Source organism: Ambystoma mexicanum, chromosome 14 (assembly GCF_040938575.1).
Source record: "Ambystoma mexicanum isolate Mex_15411 chromosome 14, UKY_AmexF1_1, whole genome shotgun sequence".
Taxonomy (NCBI): Eukaryota; Metazoa; Chordata; class Amphibia; order Caudata; family Ambystomatidae; genus Ambystoma; species Ambystoma mexicanum.
Window position 1 is genome coordinate 632,393,972 of NC_090940.1, and position 23,488 is coordinate 632,417,459.

General features: G+C 45.5%; 1 protein-coding gene across 1 annotated transcript in view; it reads left to right on the forward strand.

The window, feature by feature from the left end:
• AMN (amnion associated transmembrane protein) overlaps positions 1–23,488 on the forward strand; it is a 94,936-nt gene that overhangs the window by 37,145 nt on the left and 34,303 nt on the right. Inside the window, exons 6-7 of the mRNA XM_069638109.1 lie at positions 21,204–21,341; positions 22,886–22,994. Of these exons, the coding sequence (XP_069494210.1) occupies positions 21,204–21,341; positions 22,886–22,994 (247 nt within the window). The remainder of the gene's footprint in view (positions 1–21,203; positions 21,342–22,885; positions 22,995–23,488) is intronic.

A 23,488-nucleotide genomic window follows, 5' to 3' on the forward strand; every position in this document is an offset into this window, starting at 1 on the left:
CATTGCTGGAGGCCAGCATTATCAAGGGTTCAAAGTTGAAGAATGTTCGGTTTTGTCAAGGCCAGAGCTTTTATTTTTTTAAACAAAGATGGCGCCACATAAGCCATTAATATATTCAATCTCTGTGAGCTCCCTTGGTGAGTGACACCAGCCAATCAGGTGGCTTGTCATGCAGGCTTTCACCTACGGTATAAGTATGTACTGCTTTTCAGCCTCCATCCGCACAATTTTTTCCCCTGCTCTGTTCACGCTTCTCCCCCTGCAACGTCCACCCTCTCCCCGCGTCCTGCTGCCTCCGCTCCCCTACTTACCTGCCACGCTGTCAGCGTGGTCCTGTGTGTACCGTTGCTCGTCAAAGGTAACATAAAAAGCGCTGATTCAAAAAGACGTCAGGATGATATTTTAGCTAGTGTGAGGAACCCGAGGACGTCGTCACTTCCTTCTACCCAATTTCCTCTTTTCAGATGGCCAGCTGAGGGCCATCGCTCTTGGATCCTGACCCTGGTGGTGGAGATGCGAGGGAGGATCACCTGCGTAGAGGAGACTTGGGGAACGTCCTTGGGTGAGACGCGGTATCCCCCATTTCCATCCCATGATGAACCCATCGTCCCATCTGCATTTATGGGATATTGCCACCCTTTCCCCTCTGCCCGTACTAACACCAGAGGGTATCATAAATACAGGAATACTAGGAAGAGGGTGATGAAGAGGAGGTTCGCTGTGGGACATGGTATCCCCCTTTTCCTTTGCAAACCATCTCCCCACATTTCCCCTCTTTCAAACCATTATAGTACTGGGACGAGGAAGAGGCGACTATTAGTAGTGAACACTAGTAAGTCATTTCACCACTCTAGCACTGAGACTAGGAAGAGGCCTGCAGACTGCTGCAAGGGTCAGGCAGGTCCCGAGTGCTCCACTAATTATGGCCAGGCAATTGAAACTGTGGACTCACACCTGCAACCTGTCAAGTGGTTGCAGGTGTATAAAAGGGGGGGCGACCAGCAGGGGAGAAGCCAGGCAGATCGTTGCAGGCTTGAAGGGAGAATCCGGCACACCAGGAGGCAGCCACGGTGGGTCCGGCAAGCGACCCCAAGAAGCTGTGGGGCCAAGGTCCAGGTGGGCCGCGAGAGGGCCACAGAAAGGGGAGCCTCATTGGTCGGATGTCAAAAGTCGGAGCTGCGAACACAGAAGGGCTCTGCAAGCTGTGAGTCACCGGCAGCGTCCGCGTGGAGAAAGTGGAGCTGCCGGCAACACACAGAGAGAAGGAGAAGTGCGAGAGGGGCTCGCGGACAGAGGAAAACATGGCAGGGCAGAAAGAGAGAGAGAGAACAACCACCCAGCCACCCGGAGGGGACGCCAGGGACTGGTGAGTTAAAAGGGAAGAGGACTCGAACCGGGGCGCACCTGGGGACTGTTGGGAAGCCAAAAAAAATGCTGAATGCATGAAAAAGTATGTGCAAAATGCCATAAACCCAAGGCGAGGGGTTGTAAGGAATAATAAGGACAAGATAAAGTGTGAGCAGCTAAGTCAAAGTTCAAAATCATTGAATACCAAACTAAATGAAGGCTTTTGGCAAACCTATTTCTTTATATATATATATTTATTTGTAAAGCGCATGTCACCGGCCTGGGAGCATAATAGCGCTGACAAGGACATAAAACGGGACATCACGGCCAGGGTCAGATTGGCCTGTCGGCCTGTGAACGGCCTGAAATCGTCCCTAAGGAGTGGGGGGGCGGTTTCTGCCCACTCCTGGGCCAGTTTGAAAAAACAAAAATTTGAAGAAGAAAAAAACACCTGCAACGGCATCATTCATCAAAGCAAGGTAACACGTGTTACCTTGCTTTGATGATTGATTTGCATGCATGACGTGTGCATCATAAATTATGATGCATGCATCATTCACATGCTGCTGCAGCATGCAAAGTTGAGGGGCCGGCGACTGTCACTGTGCGGCCACTCCAGGGGGCACAGTGCCCCATGGAGTGCCTGTGCTGTTGTATTCGTGATAAATATGTATTAGTGATATTAGTGATAAACAACCAATTTTAGAGTAGAATAACATCCATTTCGGACTATGTATTTTGCCTTTTGCAAGTTGCAGTAATAGCATGTTTTTTTTCTGCCGTTGTCTCTGTTAAGATCATCACAAAACATTAATCTCAGTGTCCTCGGTCACTTGACAAAATCCTTGTGCCTAAAAGCTTCTCTACAGTGTAGACATATTTGACCATAGCACATCAAGTGGCAATTGACTTAATTGTGCCACAACGAATGCTTTGTTGTAATGTGTCTATCTTTCCCATCTCCCTGGCATGCTGTTCAGGATGTTTGTTTGCATGTATGAGATAACGAGTGCTCAGAGTATGGGATGTCCTGTGAGTGCGCTGCTTTCCCTATTTTGCCAACCTCTGAAGCCTGAAAGTAGATGCATGCAGGCTTGACATGCGGCCAACTTTGCACAAGACCTGCAGATGAACTTAACTGGTCTGCTGTTAAATCTCAGTTACTAGTTTAATTGTATCCACTACAGAATAATTGCTCATTTTACTATAGCCGCTATGATAGCTCAGTGGGTTGAGTGCTTGCTGCTGCAATGTGTGTGTGATCTGCATGTTCGAATCCCAGCAAGGCATCTCAGCCTTTCATCCTTCTTAGGTCGATAAATGAGTACGAACACAGGTTGGGTGATTTTGTATGCATATTTGTTCTATACAAAAGCGCTTAAGCCTTAGTGCTATACAATAACATATTATCATTTGGCCTTGGAGGTCTGCTTGCATTCACAGTAATTTGAAAATATGGATCCATACACACAGATATTAATGATACATATGCTGATCCGTTCTTGTATGAAATGTACATCACATCAGTGAAATCATAACCATATTTTTCATAGTGTACTTAGGAACAATGCTATTTGATGTCACTTCCTGTTTTGTCAAGGGGTGGAAGGTCGTGTTTCTTCACTTCCCAGGATGTCACTTTGGGGTGGGGTCAAATGACATCACTTTTAGTGATGTCATCAGTGGTCCAGGGTCGTGAGGCGAGGGGTGGGCCACTTTTTTTGGGTGTCCGGGCCTATTTCTTTTCCCAGTCCAACCCTGATCACGTCCAACACATAAGACCTGGGGTCAGAGTGGCCGCAAAAGGGCCATAGATCAGACCCAAAACTCTAGGATACTGGAGATCATTTTTTTCCAGGGGGCATCTCCAAACCTGAGCTTGCCAAGAAGTCAGCAGAACATCAGTGTTTTTAACTCCTGTTTAAACTTTGAGAACGACTGACATAGTCTCAGGTCAGGGGGCAGAGCGTTCCAGCTCTTAGGGGCAGAATAGACAAAAGGTCCCGATTGAAAACATCAAGCTTCGACCATGGGGCATTCAGAAGCCTCAGATTGTTTGACCTCAGTGTGCTTGGTGCCGGCAGCCAGGAAAGGCGATTGGAGAGTTCAACTGGGCTCCTTGCGTGTAAACATTTGTGTGTAATACAAAGGAGGCAGGATGTCACTCTACTGGCTATCGGAAGCCAGTGTAGCGCCCTTCTGGCTTCTGAGATATGCTTGTTCCTCCATAGGCCCTGCACAGCTCTGGCTGCGTTATCTTGAATTAACTGAAGCTGCATGATTTCTGCTTTGCCCGCTCCCTGCAGCAGGCTGGATCTGTAGTTCAGTTTTGCACCGATAATTGCCTTTGCAATGGTGGCATAGTTTCCTTGTGTCAAAGAAGGCCTCAGCTGTGCCAGCAGTTTGAGGTGATAGAAAGTGGACGAGAGCAGGTAGCTGACGTGACATTGCTATTCTAAGTTCTTGGTCAATCATCATACCCAAGATTTTAACTTTCGGAAGGGCGGGGATAACGCAGCCTACTATGTGTATTTCTTTGTATTCTGGGCTTTGTTTCCTTAGGTGTGTGGCTGTACCCACAATCATTATCTCGGTTTTTGCATCGTTAAGTGCTAGGTCATTCTCCATCATCCATGCTTGAATTAGCGCGCACACTGTGTTGATGGACTCAGTGTCCCTAATGTAATCTCCCAAAAGTGGGATGAGACATCAGCATAATTGGTATACAACACCCCCTTGGCATCCAGGAGTTCAAATAGTGGCAGTGTAAACAAGTTGAACAAAACGGGGGACAAGCATGAGCCTGGGGCGCTCAGCAGAGCACCAGGAAATTGTCAGACCTGTAGTTGTCTACAAAAACCCTAGCTGTGCGCTCAGTCAGAAAGGCGGAGTGCAGGAGTCTAGATAGCAACAAGGCGGTATCCACCAAATCCAATGCCACACAGCGATCATTCAGCTTAAGGAGAGCCGTGCCTCTTTTCCCACAATGTCCAACATGTTGGCCTTGAGGTCGATCAGCGCATATTCTGTGCTGTGGGCTCTGCGAAACCCTAACTGCCTCTTCCCCACAATCTGGTGTTCCTCCACCTGAATATATGCCGCCTTGTCTAGTATCACTAGCAAAAAAGGTGAATTTGAGATCGGCCTGTAGTTTGCTGTAACACCACTGTCAAGGGAGGGCTTTTTTTAGTAAGGGTGAGTTGCAAGTCTGCGTCCAGAAGGAGGGCACGGAGCATTCATTAAAGGAGGCGCTCACCAGTTTTGTGATCATTGGAATCAGTTGATTGGCACTGATTTCATCACCCTGGATGGTCACACATCTCCCTTACAAAGGGTAGGCTTAAGCCGGCTCAGCAGAGTTAGCATCTCACTCTCCGAGACCGGGGTGAACTCAAAGGACGGGGTAGTCTTATTCGCCTCTTGGGGCGTTTCTGGGAGGAGAGTTTTCGCAGTGTGTCCCTTTTTATGGCTTTATCTGCCTGAATCTTTGAACAGATGATAAGTCTGTGTGAAATGCATGTACCGTATATGGAAAGCAAAGCACGAACGCTATGAAATGCAGTAGAAAGCAAGTATGGAATATTGCTGAAAAGTATGAAAGTAGTGTGGTGAAGGAAAAAAGGCACCACAAAGTGAACTGTGTGTGCAAACACATTGTGGGAACGTCAAGAGACTGGCAAAGAAAAGAACACATTGTGGTAAAGCCAAGAGGCTGGGCAGGAAAATCCAAGTGAGTGTGAATCATCAGACAGGTACAGATACAGAAGAACCTGTGTGGGCTAAAAAGCCTAGGGTTCCTGGTTGCGTGACCTGTAATGGGTGGACCGTGTGGTCCGACAACTGCGTCTAGACCAGGGTTATCCTATTTGTGAAAGCCAAAAGACGTCGCTGAAGTGAAGCAGAGGAAAGCAATCTGATTGAACTGCCAGGAAACCAAAAGGAGCGTTAAGTTGACCTGGAACTGTTATTTTTAATATTGAGAGATTGAGACTGAGTACAAATTGGCAAATTGAAGTCTTGGAGAAGGGAAACCTGAGACCTTAGGAACCATGTCACAGTCTTGAGGAAGGGAACCTCCGGACCCTTTTTGGAACTGTGTTGTCTTGAACTTGGGGAAGGGAACCAAGAGACTTTGGGAAACTCTCTTGAACTTGGGGAAGGAGAGCTGAAAGTACGCCAGGAGCTAGAAGAAGCTCAGAACCTTATTTGGAACACTATTGCTTTTGTTACTGACATACATGCACATTGTTTAGCTCTAGTTGTGATGGCAAGTATAGGTTTTGGACACAGGCAGACTTTTAAATTGAACTTCCTGACGCAGACTTTCCTTAGTTTCTTTAGGTAGGGAAATCCCACCTTTGCATAGGGCAAGTTAGGCCTTCACCCATCATGACATTTGAGTTAATAAATCAATTTTTGTTTGAACTTTGAATCTGTTGTCTGTGTCTTGCTTCATGATGCCTTCAAATGAGGCAAAGAAAGTCATTTATTTGCAAGCTTTCGTAATCTTCAGATTACTTCATCCTGCATACAACAAATGAAGCTCTTGCAATAGCAGAACAGCTCAAAGATTCACCTCTGGAATGTCTTATCTCTTAAATTTATTTTTCTTTTCACTCAGAGGTAAAGAAGCACACTCTCAATATGGCCTTCTTTTTCACACCTGCCTTCCAAAGCCAAAGACCCAAAACATAACCGTTGGTTGCCTCTCCCTATTGGCCTTCCAGAAGTACGAGCCTGAACACGTGGATGACTGTGCCCCAACCAATCTTGTTCTGGGATCAGCACAGCAAATGGCTTGCTCTATTCCAGTCTGGTCAGCCTTTCAGAGGTAATACTGAAAATGAGACCAACGGCCCAAATCATTTTCAAAACACAATTGCCCAACAAGTGAATGGCTGCATTTCCTATACCTTAAAGGCTTGAGACAGTTGGCTCATGGTATAATACTCTAGAGAAGAGCTTGGATGAAGTCAAACAACTTCAGGCCGGCGGTCCAAGTGCAGATTTTCTCAGCATGCTGTTTGACAGGCAGGATCGTTTTGGGAGGAAGAACGATGACCACCTAAAGGGTATCAAGACGGACGAAGACACATAGAGACAAATCAACTCCTTACGTGACAGAGACAGGAGATCCTTCTGACCCCGGCTGATGAGATCTGTGTTGATTTCAATTGAAGCTACAACCCTCATCGGTAATTAACAATGCATGCTTCGTCCTCAAAGTATCGGCAGTTCTCCAGGAGAAATATTAGCTAAAGAGGCCATAGAGAGTCGAGGCATGTCAGCTCTCAATCCTCAGAACTGTCTAGACTCCCTTCTGGCCCACTTGTCACACAGCACTCCAGTGCGAGGCTGGGCCAAATACCACAAACAATGGTTTGCGATCACCTTGGACAATTGGGTGCCACAGGTAGTGTCCAACTGGCACACACTAAAATTCACCAAAAATCCACCTCCTTCGGGATGCATCTTTCGCATTTAACTGTTACTTCAAGAGGTACACGTGTTGTTGCGGAAAGGGGGCGTGGACAAGTTACCAGCTCAGCAGAGAGGAAAACGTTTCTTTTCCTGTTACTTTGTGGTGCAAAAGAAAAATGGGGAATGGCGCCCCATTCTAGATCTTCGCAGACTCCACAAGTACTTCACACGCTTAAAGTTTGGAATGACCACTCTGCCGCAATTGATCCCATGGGTGGAGAAAGGAAACTACTTAGCCATCATGGATCTGGAACACACCTATTTCCACATCCATAGTCACAGGGCACAAAGAGTATCTCCAGTTTAAGATATGATCCCAACATTTCCAGTTCAAGGTCCTGGCATTCAGTCTCCAGTCTGCTCCACGAGTCATTACAAAGTGTCTGCCACCGGTGGAAGCGCATCTCCACAGGTTGGGAGTAGAAGTCTCCCAGTACCTGGAAGATTGGGTGCTCAAGGCACCATCCAAACAACAAGCACTCCCCAATCTTCAGAAGACGGTCTCTCTCTCGCCACTCTGGGATTCTCTAAAAACATAGGAAAGGCCACACTTCGGCCACAAGGAATGGTCCAGTACTTAGCAGATGACATCAATATGCTGGTGCCTCTATTCACACCGATTTGGGTTGATTATATCAAATCCAATTGGTTGTTAGAGAATTGGTCACTTTTTTTCTTTGACAGGTACATTTTGCTGCATATATATGTAGGGGAGACCCCCCTGTAAACTCCCCTTAGCCCCTTTACATTAATGATATCCCTAAACCCCCCCACATATATATGCGGCAAAATGCACAAAAGGAATTGCAACCAATTCTCCAACGACCAATTTTGGATGCGTAATAATCAATCAATCCCTTTACACCGCCACTCAACAGTATTTTACCTCTGACAGATCATAACAAAAGAAACACCTTTTCGTGCCCCGCGCCCTTAATTTTGAAAAAAGGAAAAAAGTCAAATCAGATTGAAGCCACTTGTGTTTGAAATTTGTATTTGCACAAATTGTAAAGCAAAATAGATAACTTCAAAAAATGCAAGTAAATTCCTTGTTCATTTCACAAGTTTTACAAAGAGCAGTGTTGTCAGCTTGTCCAAAGATTTCAAAAAATGGGAAACAGTAGCTTGTTAGTAGAAGTTTGTTCTGTGGTAGGTTCCCTTTTCTAAGTGTTGTCGCTCCAATTTGTTGTTGGAGAAGGTTTATTTAAATATATCTACAACATATGTTGCTTCACATATATTATTGTTGTAGGTAATTTCAATTGTTTGTTGAAGCCCTCTTGTTGTAGCCCTCGCTTGTTGTAGCCCTCGACACGTGTTTCTCCAGATTGGGCGGTCTGGTTCCTCAGGAGGGTATTTTTGGAAGGAATAACGATAGCTGTAAAGTAATTATACTGTGTAAGTACTGAGTTTTAGTGGCAATTCAATTTGAATATGGGTAAAGAGGAAAAGCAAAAAGGTTCGGGGGTGGGGAGGAGGGAAGAGGCAATTGGAGTCACATTAGGTGTCTCAAGGTATTGTTAGCAGTACTTACTATTCTGATGTATTCCAAGAATGGTGAGTTCTATAGGGTCAAGGAGGACCTTGTTTCATTGAAATATTGGCTGTAGGTCAGATGCAATACATTGGTGTATTCTTGTATATATTGACTTGGTTCATGATAATAGTCCTAGTAGAGAGGTCTGAGGATACAAGATTGTAAACAGGTATCAGGAAATTGTTAAGTATAATACAGTTGTGTTTTCTGCAGTTTGTGACTAGATTGGAGTTAACTTGATCCTAGGGTTTAGGGGAGGGTCCACAGTGTGTGGTCTTACCTGAGTTTGTATGCATGAATCTAGTCCATATTGTTGGTTCAAAGCTGGCCTGATAACCTGGCTGTGAGTATGGCAGGTGTGCAGAGGCGTTGCTATGGGGGGGCTAAGGGGGCTATAGCCCCTGGTCTTTTGGTTGTAGCCCCGGATAGAATCTCAGGAGCTACAGCCAAAAGACTAGCTAGCCCCCAGTCCCAACAGTTCCGACATCAGCATAGCCCCGGGTCTTTTCCAGACCTAGCAACACCCCTGCTGGTGTGTCCTAGCCGCTTGTGTAAGTTGGTTTGATTGCTGCACGTCGGCGGCACGTATTCGCGGCATAGCGCGATGACATCATCACGCACGCAGCACTGTGCGATGACATTAACGCGCCCGCTGCCATTTTGGGTTTGAAACAAGTGTGGTTTCATTGCTGGTGCGTGTATCTGCCTAATTTAAGGAAGTTCAGAGTTAGAGATTTTTTGACATTGTAAGTTCCCTGAGACACTTTATAATTAAGAAAAGTGGAGATTTATAACAGGGAATATTGCTGGTAAAGAACTGGTACAATGTTTGTGTGTGTTGGTACAACACAGCACTGTGTGATATTTGGGTAGACATAGTCACTGGGTCAGTGACCTTGATGTAAAGGCATGTTAATGTGACATAAGCTTGCATAGGTAAAACTTTTTGAAACATGATATACATATGCACAATTGTGTAACATAAATATACATAAACGGAACATTGAGGACATTGTATGCATAGGTAAATCCAATATTCAATAGGGAATTGTAGAACAAGAATACACATAGTTTAAATGATACTGCTTCTGGACTCAGTTCAAATAAAGTGGGATAGTTCATTGTCAGAGTTTAGGCCGGCATGGCAGAAATCTGTCAGACATATCCATTTGGCTTCGCTTTGGTGCAGTTTCTTTTCACGATTGCCACCTCTTGCCGGTTTAGATATTTATCTATCCGAAAAAAGGAGATAGCCTTTATGTCATCCGTAGCATGATTTTGAAAAAAATGATTTGCAAGTGGGTATCTCATGTCTTTATTTCTCAAAGATCTTAGATGTTCAGATATTCATGTTCTCAAATGTCTGATTGTGCTTCCTATATATATTTTCAGGCATGTGCATATTATTGCATAAACCACAAAGGTTGAGTTACAATTAATAAAGTCTTGGATGTGGTGTTCTTGTCCATTAGGTAGCATTATTGTGGTTTTTGCGTTGACTGAATGATTGCATACTGAGCAGGATCCACATTTGTAGTTGCCTGTCAGTTTAGGCATATTCCAGAGTTGTGGCAGTCCTTTTGAGTCTTTTTTGGACTGAAAGTGAGAGGGACATAGTATATTTTTGAAATGGCATGCTCTGCGATACGTGATGTTGGGGTGATCTGGCAGAGGTGGTCTGAGGTTTTCATCTCATGTAAGGATTGGCCAGTGTTCTAGTAGACTTTTACGAACAATAGATGCTTCAGAGTTAAATGTTGTGATGAATCTTATGTCTTGATCCTTTGTTGTTTTGATAAAGGGCTTGTTTTGTAGTAACTCATTTCTAGATCGTAGTAGTGTTTTCTGGTATGCTTTATTGAGGCTCGAGTTTGCTTGGGTCACATGTTTTTCAGATTCCTCAGTGGTTGTACAGTTCCTTTTTAATTCTAAGGAATTTCCCGTAGGGGATGCTTGTTATGGTATGATGAGAGTGGTTGCTTGTTGCATAGAGCGTACTGTTGCCTGCCGCTGGTTTTACATAAAGTGTGGTCTGTATAATGTTGTTTGCAATATATATTTCAAGGTCTAGAAATTGGATCCTCTCTGTACTTTCTTGTATGGTAAGCTTGAGGTTGTGGGAGTTGTTGTTGAGGTACTGGTGGTATTCCCTTAGTTGTTTTGATGTGCCATTCCAAATCAACAGGATGTCGTCGATATATCGTCCCCAAAATATTATGTTGTTGTTATGCGTGAAGGCCGGATGTTGCCATGCATGCTGTAACTCGTAATGGCCAATGTAGAGATTGGCATATGCTGGAGCGAATTTGGCCCCCATCGCTGTTCCTTGTTTCTGTTTGTAGCTCTTGGAGTCAAATAAAAAGATGTTGTTATTTAGTACAAAGTTGAGCATCTCTAAGATCATGGCGTTCTGTAGGTAGTAGGAAATTGAGCGAGTTTTCAAAAAATTTTGAGTGGTCTCGATACCCTTGTTATGTAGTATGCTGGTATAGCGCTTTGGATGAAGGCGCTATATAAATAATACATCATTATCATTATACAGCGAGGAGACGTCTAGAGTAACCAGTTTGAAATTGGCTTCCCAGTGTACTGATGTAAGTTGTTGAATTATGTGTTTGGTGTCTTGTATATAGGAGGATAGACTGGCTGCCAGGGGTTGAAGGTGTTTGTCGATGAATTCTGAGATAGGCTCTGTAAGAGAGCCTATAACATTAATGATTGGTCTTGTTGGTGGCAGATCCGAAAAGGGCTTTTGAATTTTCGGTATAAAGTATGCTGTTGCTGTGATGGGGTAATCAGGTGTCATGTAGTCCCTTTCATCATCCGTCAATAGTCCTTGTTCATGCCAATGGTTGTTTCAGTTTCCATTCTGCTGTGAGTGCTGGTATTGGGTTTTCCTGTATTTCTTCATAACCTTCTGTATCATGAAGGTGAATGTTTGCCATTAAGATGTAGTAGTTGGCAGTGAGTAGAACAATTTTACCTCCCTTATCTGCAGGTTTAAGGACAATATCCTGTTTTTTTTTCAGTTCCTTTATAGCTTTCATTTCCAGGGGTGTCAAGTTATATCTGGTCTTTTTATCCTGTTTGTGGTGCTCATTCAGGTAATGTCTAAGGTCATTGATGACAAGTTTTTGGAAAATATCTATTGAAGTTGTCATTGGAAGGTTGGGATTAAATGTTGATTTGGATTTTAGTTTGGTTTCAAGTGCCAGCCCAAGGTCTAGATTCAGTTCCGATGCTAAAGTTTCTATGGATTTGTCTTCAGTATCATCTTGTAGACTCAACAGTGTGATGGTATGTTCTGCCAATGTGGTTGTTATATTTGAAGGCAAAAGTGCGTTTTTTTTAGTTTTGCCAATTTTGGTGGAATAGAGCTTTTTCAACTTGAGTTTCCTACAAAATTTGAAAAGGGCAACATTTGTTTGAAAGTAGTCCATTTTGCTTGATGGGCTAAAGGAGAGACCTTTATTGAGAGCCTTGACTAGATGGGGGGAGAGGTTTAGTCCTGTTAGGTTCATTACTATATTTTCTTTGTTTATTTGTTTTTAGAGCTTGTTGAGACCCCTGGTCTGTCTGTGTCGTTTGGAACTGCCCTTCCCCCTTGCTCCTCTCCTCTTTGGTTTCCAGGTGTTGAAGTATTGTTGTTTGTTTTGGGTAGTAGTGCTTTGAAGACCGGGTATGTTCATGCCAGTCTGTATCATTGATATTCTTCTAAAAAAGGAAACAAGTTTTCCACTGTTGGTAGAGTGGTAAGAATCTCTTCGGCTGTTGGCATGCTTGGAGTGTCAGTCTCACTACCGCTCACCACCTCTGACAGACCATGCCAATCGATTCCTGTCCATAGACATCTGCTCAGTATGGGAGTTCTAATCGGTCCTTCGGATCCCGACTGCAGGTCGAGAATGTGCCCAATACTGGAGGAGTTGGACGCCTAACGGACCCAAGAGACTGCGTCATGGGAGGATTGCCTTCAACTCACCTTACGTTGGTGGATGAAGCAGATGTGGTGAGTTGGAGCGAGGCGACAGACAACGGGATAGTATTTTGGCTATAGACTTTTATTATCAGCAAAAGGAAAAATAATCTTTTTTTCCCTATTTCTATAAGGTTACCCTACCTACACAAATAATAGTTAGGGAGCTTGTCATCAGGCTGTATGTCAAAAAAACAAAGCATTGTCTTCTGTCCAAACCAACTACTCAATCCCTGCCACTAATAAACAAACAAAAGGATTCAATAAGCTCCTGACAAGGAAACCAGCTGAATGACTCCCTTCTCCAGGTGTAAGAATTCAGTCTTAGGCTGGGTTAACAGGAGTCTTTTGCAATAGGGCCTGATTTGACCAGGAGAATGAGTTCCTTTTCCTGGTCTGTCTGGAGGAACCTTGAAGGCTGTTCCATTTCAGTCTTTTGTTCAAGTTTTTAAAAGTCTCTTGACTTCCTCCCAGGGGTTCTTGATTAACAATCGCAGGATTTGATCAATTCTTCTTCTTATACCTCTTCTACTGTCAAGGCTTCCTGGCCACTGTATCTGATCTTGATCGTTGGGGAGTTTGCTCGCAGACAGTTCTTGAATTAATAGATGTTTTCCAGGTTTATTAGGTTCACCACTGTGACTATGGAGTTCACTCCCAAGGCACTCTCGGTTTGTACTAGCTTTGTTGTCGCCACTGTAATGCACTCTGTACTTTGGCTGCTTTGTAGATTAATATTGTAATAAGGGACATTCCTCCCATGACTTCCTTTACTCTTGGTTCATTGGGTGTCACTGTTATGACCAGGGAGAGTACTCCCGGAGAAGACTTGACTCTTGGTTCTCTGGGTATCACTACTGTGACAAGGGAGTTCACTCCCAAGGAATGCTTGACTCTTGAATCCTGTACCTCCCTGGATCCAGCTTGCCAACAACTCCTGTCACCTTTACCTTGACTGTGGATTGTGGGGTCTGAGGTCAATGTTGCTTGTGCACGCTTCCCCAGCGTGTTCTGCTGCTTCTCTTCGGTCGCTGTGGCTCGGCTCAGCCGTTTCCATGGTGATCTCAGCATTCTTAATGGACCATGCAGTCCACCTCTCGGATGTCATGCCACAACCAGATTCTTCTCGCTTCAATAGCGAGTGAGTCTCCCACCGGCTCGCGTAGCTCCTCTCTGCTTCTTGCCCAAGGACCGACTGTCTTTCGGGACTTTGGATGCCACGAGTTTCAAACTTGCGGGCTGCCGCGGATAGACGCTGACTTTCCTCGTGGCTGTTCCTGCTTCCCTACAACCTTAGTCATTCCTCAGTCTTTGTTATATAGCTGGGCACGCCCCAGCGTAATGTCAATGTCTTTCTTTAGTATTCTTGATGCAATCCTCATGCCTCCTTGGGCCACTTCATGACAGTCTCTTGGTAATACAGTTTGTGGCTACTCTGCATGTTACTGTGGCTCTTACTCGTCTCAGTCAAAGCAGATCTTGAAGGTGAAATATGAGAGACTTTACAGCAACAAACAGTAGCAATGTAGGGTTGGATGTTAGATGACTTTACCATGGTCATGGCTTCTGGGGAAACTGGTATAGGGAGGTCCTTCACAGGATGGGAGTCCTTATACCCGGGATGGGACACAACAGATCTGCTGCATTGGTAGCAAAAGCCCAACTGCTATGGGAGGGGACTCCAAAGGAAAATATTTACATCAAAGCAGAGCACCTGCCACGGAAGGACAACATTGTGTCCAACTGTCTCAGCAGGGAGTCGACAGTGTCTCACGAATGGGAACTGGAGGTTGCAGATGTACTGAAGGTGATCACGGCATGGGTGACTCCACTCATGGACTTGTTCTCCATGAGGATCAATGCAAAGTTTGGCATTTCGCTAGCAGGTTTTGGGAACCTGGGGAACACTTTTGCAGTATGTGGAGCGGTAGGTTTCTCTATGCCTTCCCACCGTTTCCACTCACACCCGGTTTACTCAGACGGCTACAAAAACAACCTTATAGAATGATCCTCATGACTCTGGTGTCAGCCAGGCAGATCTGTTACTCCACCTTACTGAAGATGACAGAACCCATGTGAATCAGAGTGCAACCAGTGCTGCTGATGCAGCAAGACGGCCAGACACGACACCAAAACCCAGGCTCTCGTGAGCTCACAGCATCGCTCCTGAGCACCAGAAATACGCATCCACAGATGGCCAGAGCCCCGTTCACGCACAGGACATATGCCGCAAAAATGGAAATGATGTTTCCATTGGTGCGCCAGGAAAGACCTCGATCGAGACACTATAACCATAACAGTCCTATCTGCTACACCTGGCTAAGATGGGACTCTCACAGACCTCTATCAAAGTGAACCTATCTGAAATCACTTTTGATGCGGACAGTCAGCAAATGCCATCCTTCTTCAGTGATCCAAAGATAGAAATGTTCCTAAACGGTCTTATCCGAACATTTCCACTGGTCTGAAGCCCAGTACCCTCTTCGGGAAGTCAACAAGGTGCTAACATCCTTATTGAAAAAACCCTTACGAACCAATTCACAAGTGCAACATAGCATCTCTCTCCTGGAAGGTAGGCTTCCTCCTGGCCATCACTTCCTCCAGACCTATCATAGAGCAGAACGCACTATGCGTCATTCTGCCCTATGCTGTCTTCTGGAAGGAAAAGGTGGTTCTGAGACCACATCCCACGTTTCTCCCCAAGGTCATTTCAGAAATGACTCTAAATGTGTACATTTCGCTAGCCGAATTTCTTAGCTGATCACTGCGCGGTGCCGAATGTACACTGCAGTCACAGGATGTGAAACGGGTGCTGAAGTTCTACATCCAACACCCCCTAACCTTCATGAGGCCTGTGCTGCTTCAAAGCAAGGCCGGGGCTGTTGGCTGGTTAGATGTATCCTTCATTGCCATGAACTTCAGGGTCGCACGATAGCCAGCTCAGTTACCGCGCACTCGACCCGAGGCAGGGCAGCAGCGGCGGCCTTTCACGCTGGTGTAGCTCTTAAGGATATTTGCAGAGCGCACACACAGTGGCCATTGCACACCTTTGCATAGATTAACTGTCAGATTGGAATCCGCAGTTGGTCAAGAACTTCTGCCACATTAAGAGTAGTCTCATGCAAATATGATGTTCGATCTGAGAGTTTGCAACCAAAGCTCAGTATTTGGTGTTTTGAGGGTGATTGTTGGTAATGCCTGGTAATCTATTCAGATGGCTTGTGAATTTATAAAAGATCCAATGCTGGAGAAGAATTAGATACTTACCTGTAACGGGAGTTCTCCAGAAATGGTATATGTCATAGATTCACATGCGCTCCCCTGTGAGGCTGCACAGTACATAATACAGAGACAGTCACACGCCTGAGGATTCTGAACCTGAAAATGGCTGCTCTGGTTGGAGCCAAGGCTCTCTCCATCTCATTGGCTAAGGCAAAAAGGACCAAATGACATGGATAGCCTACAAATGTGATGCCTCTATGTGATTTGGGTGCAATGTGTTGCAACAGATTTTTTTCTTATATACGTGTGGATTCCGAGTGTGATGACTGGGTATATTCATGCATGCAAATCTATGAAAAGTCTAATTCTAGAGAAACTCATGTTGCCTTTTTTTTGGATCCCCACATATATGAGCACTCCCAAGGGTTCCAACAGTGATTAAGCACCCGGGGTGTGCTAATAGTGATTAAGCACCGGGTAGGGGGTGGTAATGGCCCTAAGCTTTTGTGGGCTGGGGGGTGCTGTTTCCAGCTAAGCCTGCCCCCCCTACTAGGTGCTTGACGCTGTATCATTACACTTTATCTTAAAAGTGAGGCATTTCACACAAGAATTAGGGTAAAGGACAGTGAAAGTAAGTGTAATCAGTGTACCTATGAGCCCTGACAATCGTCTGTGCCTCTGGTATGAGTTAAAATGTAGTCTTATTGAATGAGGACATGTTATCATCTTGCAGTCAGGAAGGTCACTGTTGAGGTCCTATCCCTGCTCCAGTCAAGATGGCTTTATCTACCGCTGCTCCAGCAAGCCTGGCAGATTCCATCTTTGCTCCAGCCAGGATGGGTGCATCCACTACTGTTCCAGTTTAGAATGACTGCTTCCAATTCTTTAGTCCCCAAAATGGCCGCTTCCACCGCTGCTTCAGCGAAGATTACTGTTACTACTTTTGCTATGACCAATGCTGTCCTAGCAATGGTGGAAGCAGCCCTCTTGACTGAAGCAGAAGGGGTAGCAGCCATCTTGTCTGGAGCGGAAATGAAATCAGCCATTTTGTCTAATGCAGAGGGGAAGAAGCAGGCAGCTCGTCTAGAGAGGAATAGGAAGCAGCCATTTTGGCTGTATCAGAGAGGAGATAGCCATGCTGGCTTCCACCTCCACTCCTTCGCCAGCGTAAAACACTTAATTATAATAAATATCACAGTATTAAATCTTTAACATGCTACATAGAACTTAAAAAGGTTAACAAAAGTTGCAAGACCTTAAGGTTTTGGGAAGAGGGGCATTTCATTAATGCTAGGCTGCCACATCCACTCCGCGCTCCATGGAAATGACACTGGCTGCACAGAGGGTCTAACGAGACCGACTGGAGCCAAGGTAGAAAGACGGAGGAAACATGGCTAATTGAGAGAAATTATCATTTACAAAGGACATGCTCCAAATGATTCAATATGAAAAGATTTTCTTTTGTGAAGTGTAGATTGTCCACTTACATGTGAAATGGCCTGGACGCTTCTAGAAAAACAAGACAGTATTAAGAAACAGGCAGAGAAGCTTGACACAGTATATTTTACCAAAACCAATATTCCGGGGTTGTTTGAATATCCAGGGTTACCCACTCAGGACAAAAGCCAAGAAAAACTAACTTTCCACCAAACATTGGCTGCTACCCTGTCAGCATCAATGAGCCGATGAGCACCATTTCCAATGAACATGCTTCACCTCAGGAATATTCTCAGAGGAGCATTCCATTCCGTAACCAGTTAGCAAACCCGGGCTCTTAGAAAAGCAGTTCAGCCGTATGCAAATCAGTCTTACTGCCACCTCCAAACAGAGCTAACCATCTCAAACTGCTATGTCTTGTCCTTTTGCTAGGTAACCTCAAGCAAACCAACAGGTTTAAGCCTCTTTGGGTTCCATTAGGAACGTGCAACATGGCACACTAGGCACAGTGAGCTCTTCTCATGTCCTTCCAACTTAGAGAGGCTTATTTAGTAAAGCCAAAAGTTGCAAATGGAAAGGTTTTGGTCAATGTTTTTTAAGGATTGTGAATTCCTCTAGGTTGAATTCCATTCCCACATTTTTAGATCTACTTGCCAGAAGGTTACCAGCCAGGTACAAATGCGTTTTGAACTTGCCCCCAAAGAGAGGAATACAGCCCTACATGCCAGGTCACTTTCCCTTTGTTGGGGAACAAATACAAACCCAGACATGTTCCAGCCTCTTTCTTTATAAGCAACGGCAAGAGTAACAGGGCACAACTGTGAAGTGACTTTGGCACTTGCCTGTCGTTCTACTGACCCTACACAAGGGATTGTTTGTAACCCATGTAAGAAGTCATGGGCCTCATTATGAGTTGGGCGGTATTCTGACGGATTTACTGCCGGAATACGGCACAAAGGAATAACCGTTACCGCTTCTTGGTCTGGCGGATTTACCATCGGATTACAAGTGGTGGTGGCGGCGGTGGCATTAGTCCCCGTTAATTTGGAGTCTATAGGACTCCATTGGGGATTTTGGCAGAATTATTGCGACAGTAATTCCACCAATTTTGCAGATTTTTCAGCGGAAAGTGGGAGGATTTAGCTCCAGCATGATGTTGGAGGTAAATCTCCTGCTCCGCCAAACTGGTAGTATGGCGGAGCAGGAAAAGTGGCAGTAATGGAATTATCCCCACTTTTTTCCAGCACCACCATACTAGTAATGAGACCCAAATATATTTCTGTTCTCTCAACTGAGAATGACTCAAAATTGAAAACCCAGTAGCCTTCACAGACGATGGTCCAGACTTGGAAACGTGGTAGCCCTCCACCAAGCCAGTTGGATCGGGCACATTACACTGAGGGCAAGCAATAGTCCTCGATTCTTCCCCATCTTATGCAAAAGACACTCCAACCATGAGTCTTAGGATTTTTGGTTTTTCCTTACAGGAATTATTGTTGCACAATTTAGGGCCAGTTCAGCCTTCCTGTGGTCTTCCAGGCAACCCAAAGTCTGTGACACAAACCAGCCAGGTCCAAATCTCCAAAATTGGGGGCCTCACCATAGCTGAGGGCCACAGTGTAGGTCCATGCCAGGCAACCGGCAGCCCTCTGTATGTTTTGGCCTTAATTTCAGAGTTGCAAAGTCTTTGTAGGTGGCACAGGTGTGCCCATCTCAGTTTGTGAGCTTGCTGTGCCTCGAGACCCAGGCTGCATTTCACTAATGCCCCGTTAGACCGAACAATGTCCGCAGTTGTTTGTGGTGTTGTGTAGGAGAGGTTTTGACCCAGATGTTCGGGCAGGAATGACCATTTGGGTTGGAACCAATGCATCCTCCAGATGGCTTGGTGACTAAGTTACAGACTAGATGGCGGCCTGCACTGATGACTCTCATGAGGTGGGCACCATGTTTGTGATGGCAGCATGCACCAATGCATCTCATGAGGGGGCAACCATGTTTGTGATGGCGGCCCACACTGAGTGGTGTCATGAGGAGGAACCATGTTTGTGATGGCGGCATGCGCCAATGCGTCTCTTGAGGCGCACCAATGTTTGTGATGGCGGTCTGCACTGGTGACTCTCATGGGGGGACCCATGTTTGTGATGTATGCTCACAATGATTAGTCTCATGAGACCAAACCGTGTTGATGGCAGCGCACACCAATGCGTTTCATGAGGGAGAACCATGTTTGTGATGACTGCCCGTACTGATGAGTCTCATGAGGAGGAGCCATGTTTACAATGGCGGGCCTCACCAATGATTCTCGTGAGGGGAAACACGTTTATGATGGTGGTGCGCACCAATGTGCCTCTTGAGGGGGACCAATGTTTGTGATGTTGGCCCGCACTGGTGACTCTCATGCAGGGTCCCATGCTTGTGATGTAGGCCCACACCAATGAGTCTCATGAGGGAGAACCAGGTTTGTGGTGGCGGCCTGCACTGATTAGTCTCATGAGGGAGAACCCTGTTTGTAATGGCAGCCTACACTGGTGAGTTTCATGAGGGCTAACCCCGTTTTTTGATGGCAGTTGCAGGGTGCAGAAGCAGACACAGGGCACAAAGGCAGCATGCTTGTTGGCATAAATGTTTATTTAACAGAAAATAAGGAGGAACCCTACCTGTCCCTATAATTGGTTTCCCTGCCTCATACCAAACTAAGATGGCGTCAGAATGTCAGTCAAAAACAAATAGTCCACTATCCTGTGTCCAAAACCTTCTTCCGTCCCTTTCACTTCATAAGAAAAATTATCCAACTGTTGTTGCTCTAAATCCAGAAGGGGGGCTCCTTCCTTCTGGGGGGTTTTATGTAGTTTGTGAATGATGGGGGGATATCCTTCTCCCCCTGGCAGTTACCAGGATTTTCTGTATAGTTTGTTTTAATTTTATTTATTGGACAAAAGTGCCTATACACAGGTTTTTCCATGTGCCACAAGACAGGATTGGGCGGAGGGGAGGGGGGGACATGGGAATCATAAGAATACAACAGAGAACAAGGAAGCGGTCATATTGGACTTGTGACAATCCTACCGTGCAAGTGCATGACAAGGTGATAAGTGCAAAGGGGTGGGGGGGAAGAAGGCGAAGTGCAAGAGTGGGGTACTCCCACGGGTGAGGTGCGGGCAAGTGCCAGAGGGAAAAGAGGGCGGAGGGGAGGCAGAGTACAGTGGACAGGAGGACCGGGTTGGGATAGTCCTTGAAGCCCAAAGGCAAGTGGTGGCAACGGATGCTGGGAGGGACTGGTGGGGGGTGGTCAGGTCCCGGTCCCAAACTCTGAAGTCACCCGGCACCAGTCGCAACGGCAGGTGGAGAGTTTAGCATGGGAGAGGGAAGGAAGAGGAGAAAAGGAAGATCTTGAGAAGGTTCCGGAACTTAAGAAGATCCGGCTCAAATCTGAAGGGGGAGGGAGGCTGTTCCAGTGGGAGGCACCAGCCGAGGAGAGGGATCTACCTTCCACTCTCTGATTGCAGAGAGTTGGAGCCAGAAGACCAAAAGATTCTGGCTGGGAGGTATTTCGGGAGAGAAAGCTGGATGTAGAGAGGTCCATTCTCATCTTCCTATCCTGTTGTGAAAAATGTAGTAACTTCTATTTCACCGAACACATTCTGAACCATTGCCCCTTATAAGGTGCCACAAGACCCTGTGCTTAGGGCCAGTGTGGGGACAAAGAGTCAAATAAGAAATACAATAAAATAAAGTGTTTTCCTGAACAGCCCGGTGCAAGGGACGATGCCGCGTCAGCCGCCGCGCACTCATGAACATGGGGTCCAATTTGCTCCTTGAAGGGCCAATGCGGATCTGTCTGGTTGGGGTTTAAGAGCCAGTAAAAGGGGCACATGTACTTGTGTGGGCATGGATTGAAGGTGGAAATTGAAAAAGCAAATTAATCCTGCATACACCCTACCCAATCATGGTGTTGCTCCTAGCACCAGAATAACTGAGAAGGGTTTTGGTCACTCACATGAGCCAATGAAATCATGAGTGGACCATGTTTACATTTTACTGGTGGGGTATGATACCTTTCATAGGTGACCACAGATGCAGAAGCACGCTAGGCCCTCCACAAGCAGAGCCGTTCAGCTGCAAGAGGGGCACCGTAGTCTTCTGCAGACTCACACCATCTTAAACACTGCACGTGACACATTGTGTGTTTCTATTTCCTTCTAGAGGTTTGACAGGCAGGAAGACTTTGAAAATTATATGAAAACGAAGACAGGGAAGATGCAGTTCCACGGGTCTGGCTCCATCAAAGTCACTAACGCAAGATGTACGGACAGAACGGGATGCTTGTGTGGCAACACCAGGGTAAGGACACTAATTCCTTGCACTCTGAAAATATTTCTGTTGTAACCTAGAATGTACTGCTCGTGCCAGCACAGAGACTGACGAAAGGGCACAGTTCGAAGGGTCAGAATAATTGAGAGAATCATGGAGTGCTTGTCGAAGGCTACGATGAACAGTGTCCGATCGTTCAAGGACAGGTGAAGCCAGAATACATGCCACCACTTGTCATGAAATGGACTTCTTGTATTTTTATAAACCCCTGTATTACTTGGTCCTCTCTTCTTTCCTACCATATGGCACCGTAACTAACCTAACGTAAAGTATCTCTCTTTCCCCCAATCTACTTTGCGTCTTCCTCGGAGGTGGTATCCGGTGGGGAGCAATTGCCATTCCCACACTCTGCATTTTTTAGACATGTTTTGGGAAGGTATTGGGTGGAGGAGCACCTAGGCACCAGTTGAGTGTGGTGAGACCTTTGGACCCAACTCGGTGGATCAATGAACAAGGAATTCTATGTGGAACGCTGTATGTCCATATACGTAGAAAATAAAGTGTGGTAGTGTTGGCTCCTCTGCAGTGGAAACCATTGATCGGGAGGAGACAAAGTTGTTGAGACGGGGAGACTTACGTTAGGTTGGTCACTATATATCCATGACGAACATAGAGGATTTCTAGACTGATGAAGAGGAAGTATTATAAGCATGTGAGTATGTCACCGAGGTCAACGCTGGAAAAGTATAGCTTTTGTAGCAGAAAACACAATGGTGAAGAGAGAGAATTTAGACGATGATGTGAGACAGCATCGTATGAATGGATGCCAGCATGATTATGTCAGAGTGGGAGAAGAGTCGGGGTGCTACTGTGATGTGAAATGGGGGAGGAAGATGGCCATTTAATGATCATTTGTGCCAGTTGGGGAGTCCAAAGAGACCTGTGTTATCAAAGATTGATCAAGCAAAATATCATATTTGGACCAGGCATTGCAATCGTTGGGAAGGAGGGGACTGGAGGTGAAGAAAGTGAAGAACGCGTCCATAGCTTTGTATGGACCAAATAGATAAGACGCTAGAAACAAAGCACACACCGCTGCGACAAAGCCTCGGTGTAGATAAAAGGCTAGAAATAAAGCACAAACCGCTGCAACGTAGATACGAGGCTAGAAACAAAGGAGAAACCGCTGTGACAATGCCTTGAGGTAGATAAGAGGCTAGAAAGAAAGCACAAACTGCTGCGACAAAGCCTTGACGTAGATAAGAGGCTAGAAAGAAAGCACAAACCACTGTGACGTAGATAAGAGGCTAGAAACAAAGGATAAACCGCTGCAACAAAGCCTTGACGTAGCTAGAGGCTAGAAAGAAAGCACAAACCGATTCGACAAAGCCTTTACGTAGATAAGAGGCTAGAAAGAAAGCACAAAATGCTGCGACAAAGCCTTGACATAGAGAGAAATGGGTGTCAATTTCATTGAACATGTTAAATTGAAAGTACAATAATTTCTGTAACGGTTCTCTTTTGTATAAATGATTTTTGTGACTGCTCACAGATACCTTGTATGTATGTTAAAGGAGCTTCAGAATATTTGCTCTGCCTTGAAGCAGCATTCAGAAAATAAATGCCCCGGCGTGACGTGTAAGGATCCGCTCAAGCCGATTGGACACTGCTGTGAGATATGCGGCAAGTCACATTTATTATTTTTGCCAATGTGCTGTTTGGTGTCTTACTTTGTGAAATGAGTAGTGGTCTTTATTCCAATACACAAATGAAGTTACTAGCCTCAGCGCTTGCTGGGTATCCACGGAGCTGACGCACGGGGCACTAACCAGGACGCGCTGTGTGCTCTGGGAACAATTCACAAGACATAAAAAGGTTTGAGGAAGTGAATCCGACTCTGCATTTCTTTACTGTGCTCGTAGAATAGTCCATTTGATCCTAGTCACACATTCCACAACGCCACCTACTAGCCATCGCTGGAAGTTCACCTCCAGTTCTGAACCACATCGGCAAAGCATTGTGGATATGCAAATTAGCACAAATGCAAATCTTTTTCTCTGGGAAATTGTCTTGGTCTTAAAGGGCAGTGCTACTTTATACATAGCTTAATCAACCCAAGACAGACATTTTATAAAACTGTCAGGACAACTACATACTTTGCTTTACCCTTATTAGGG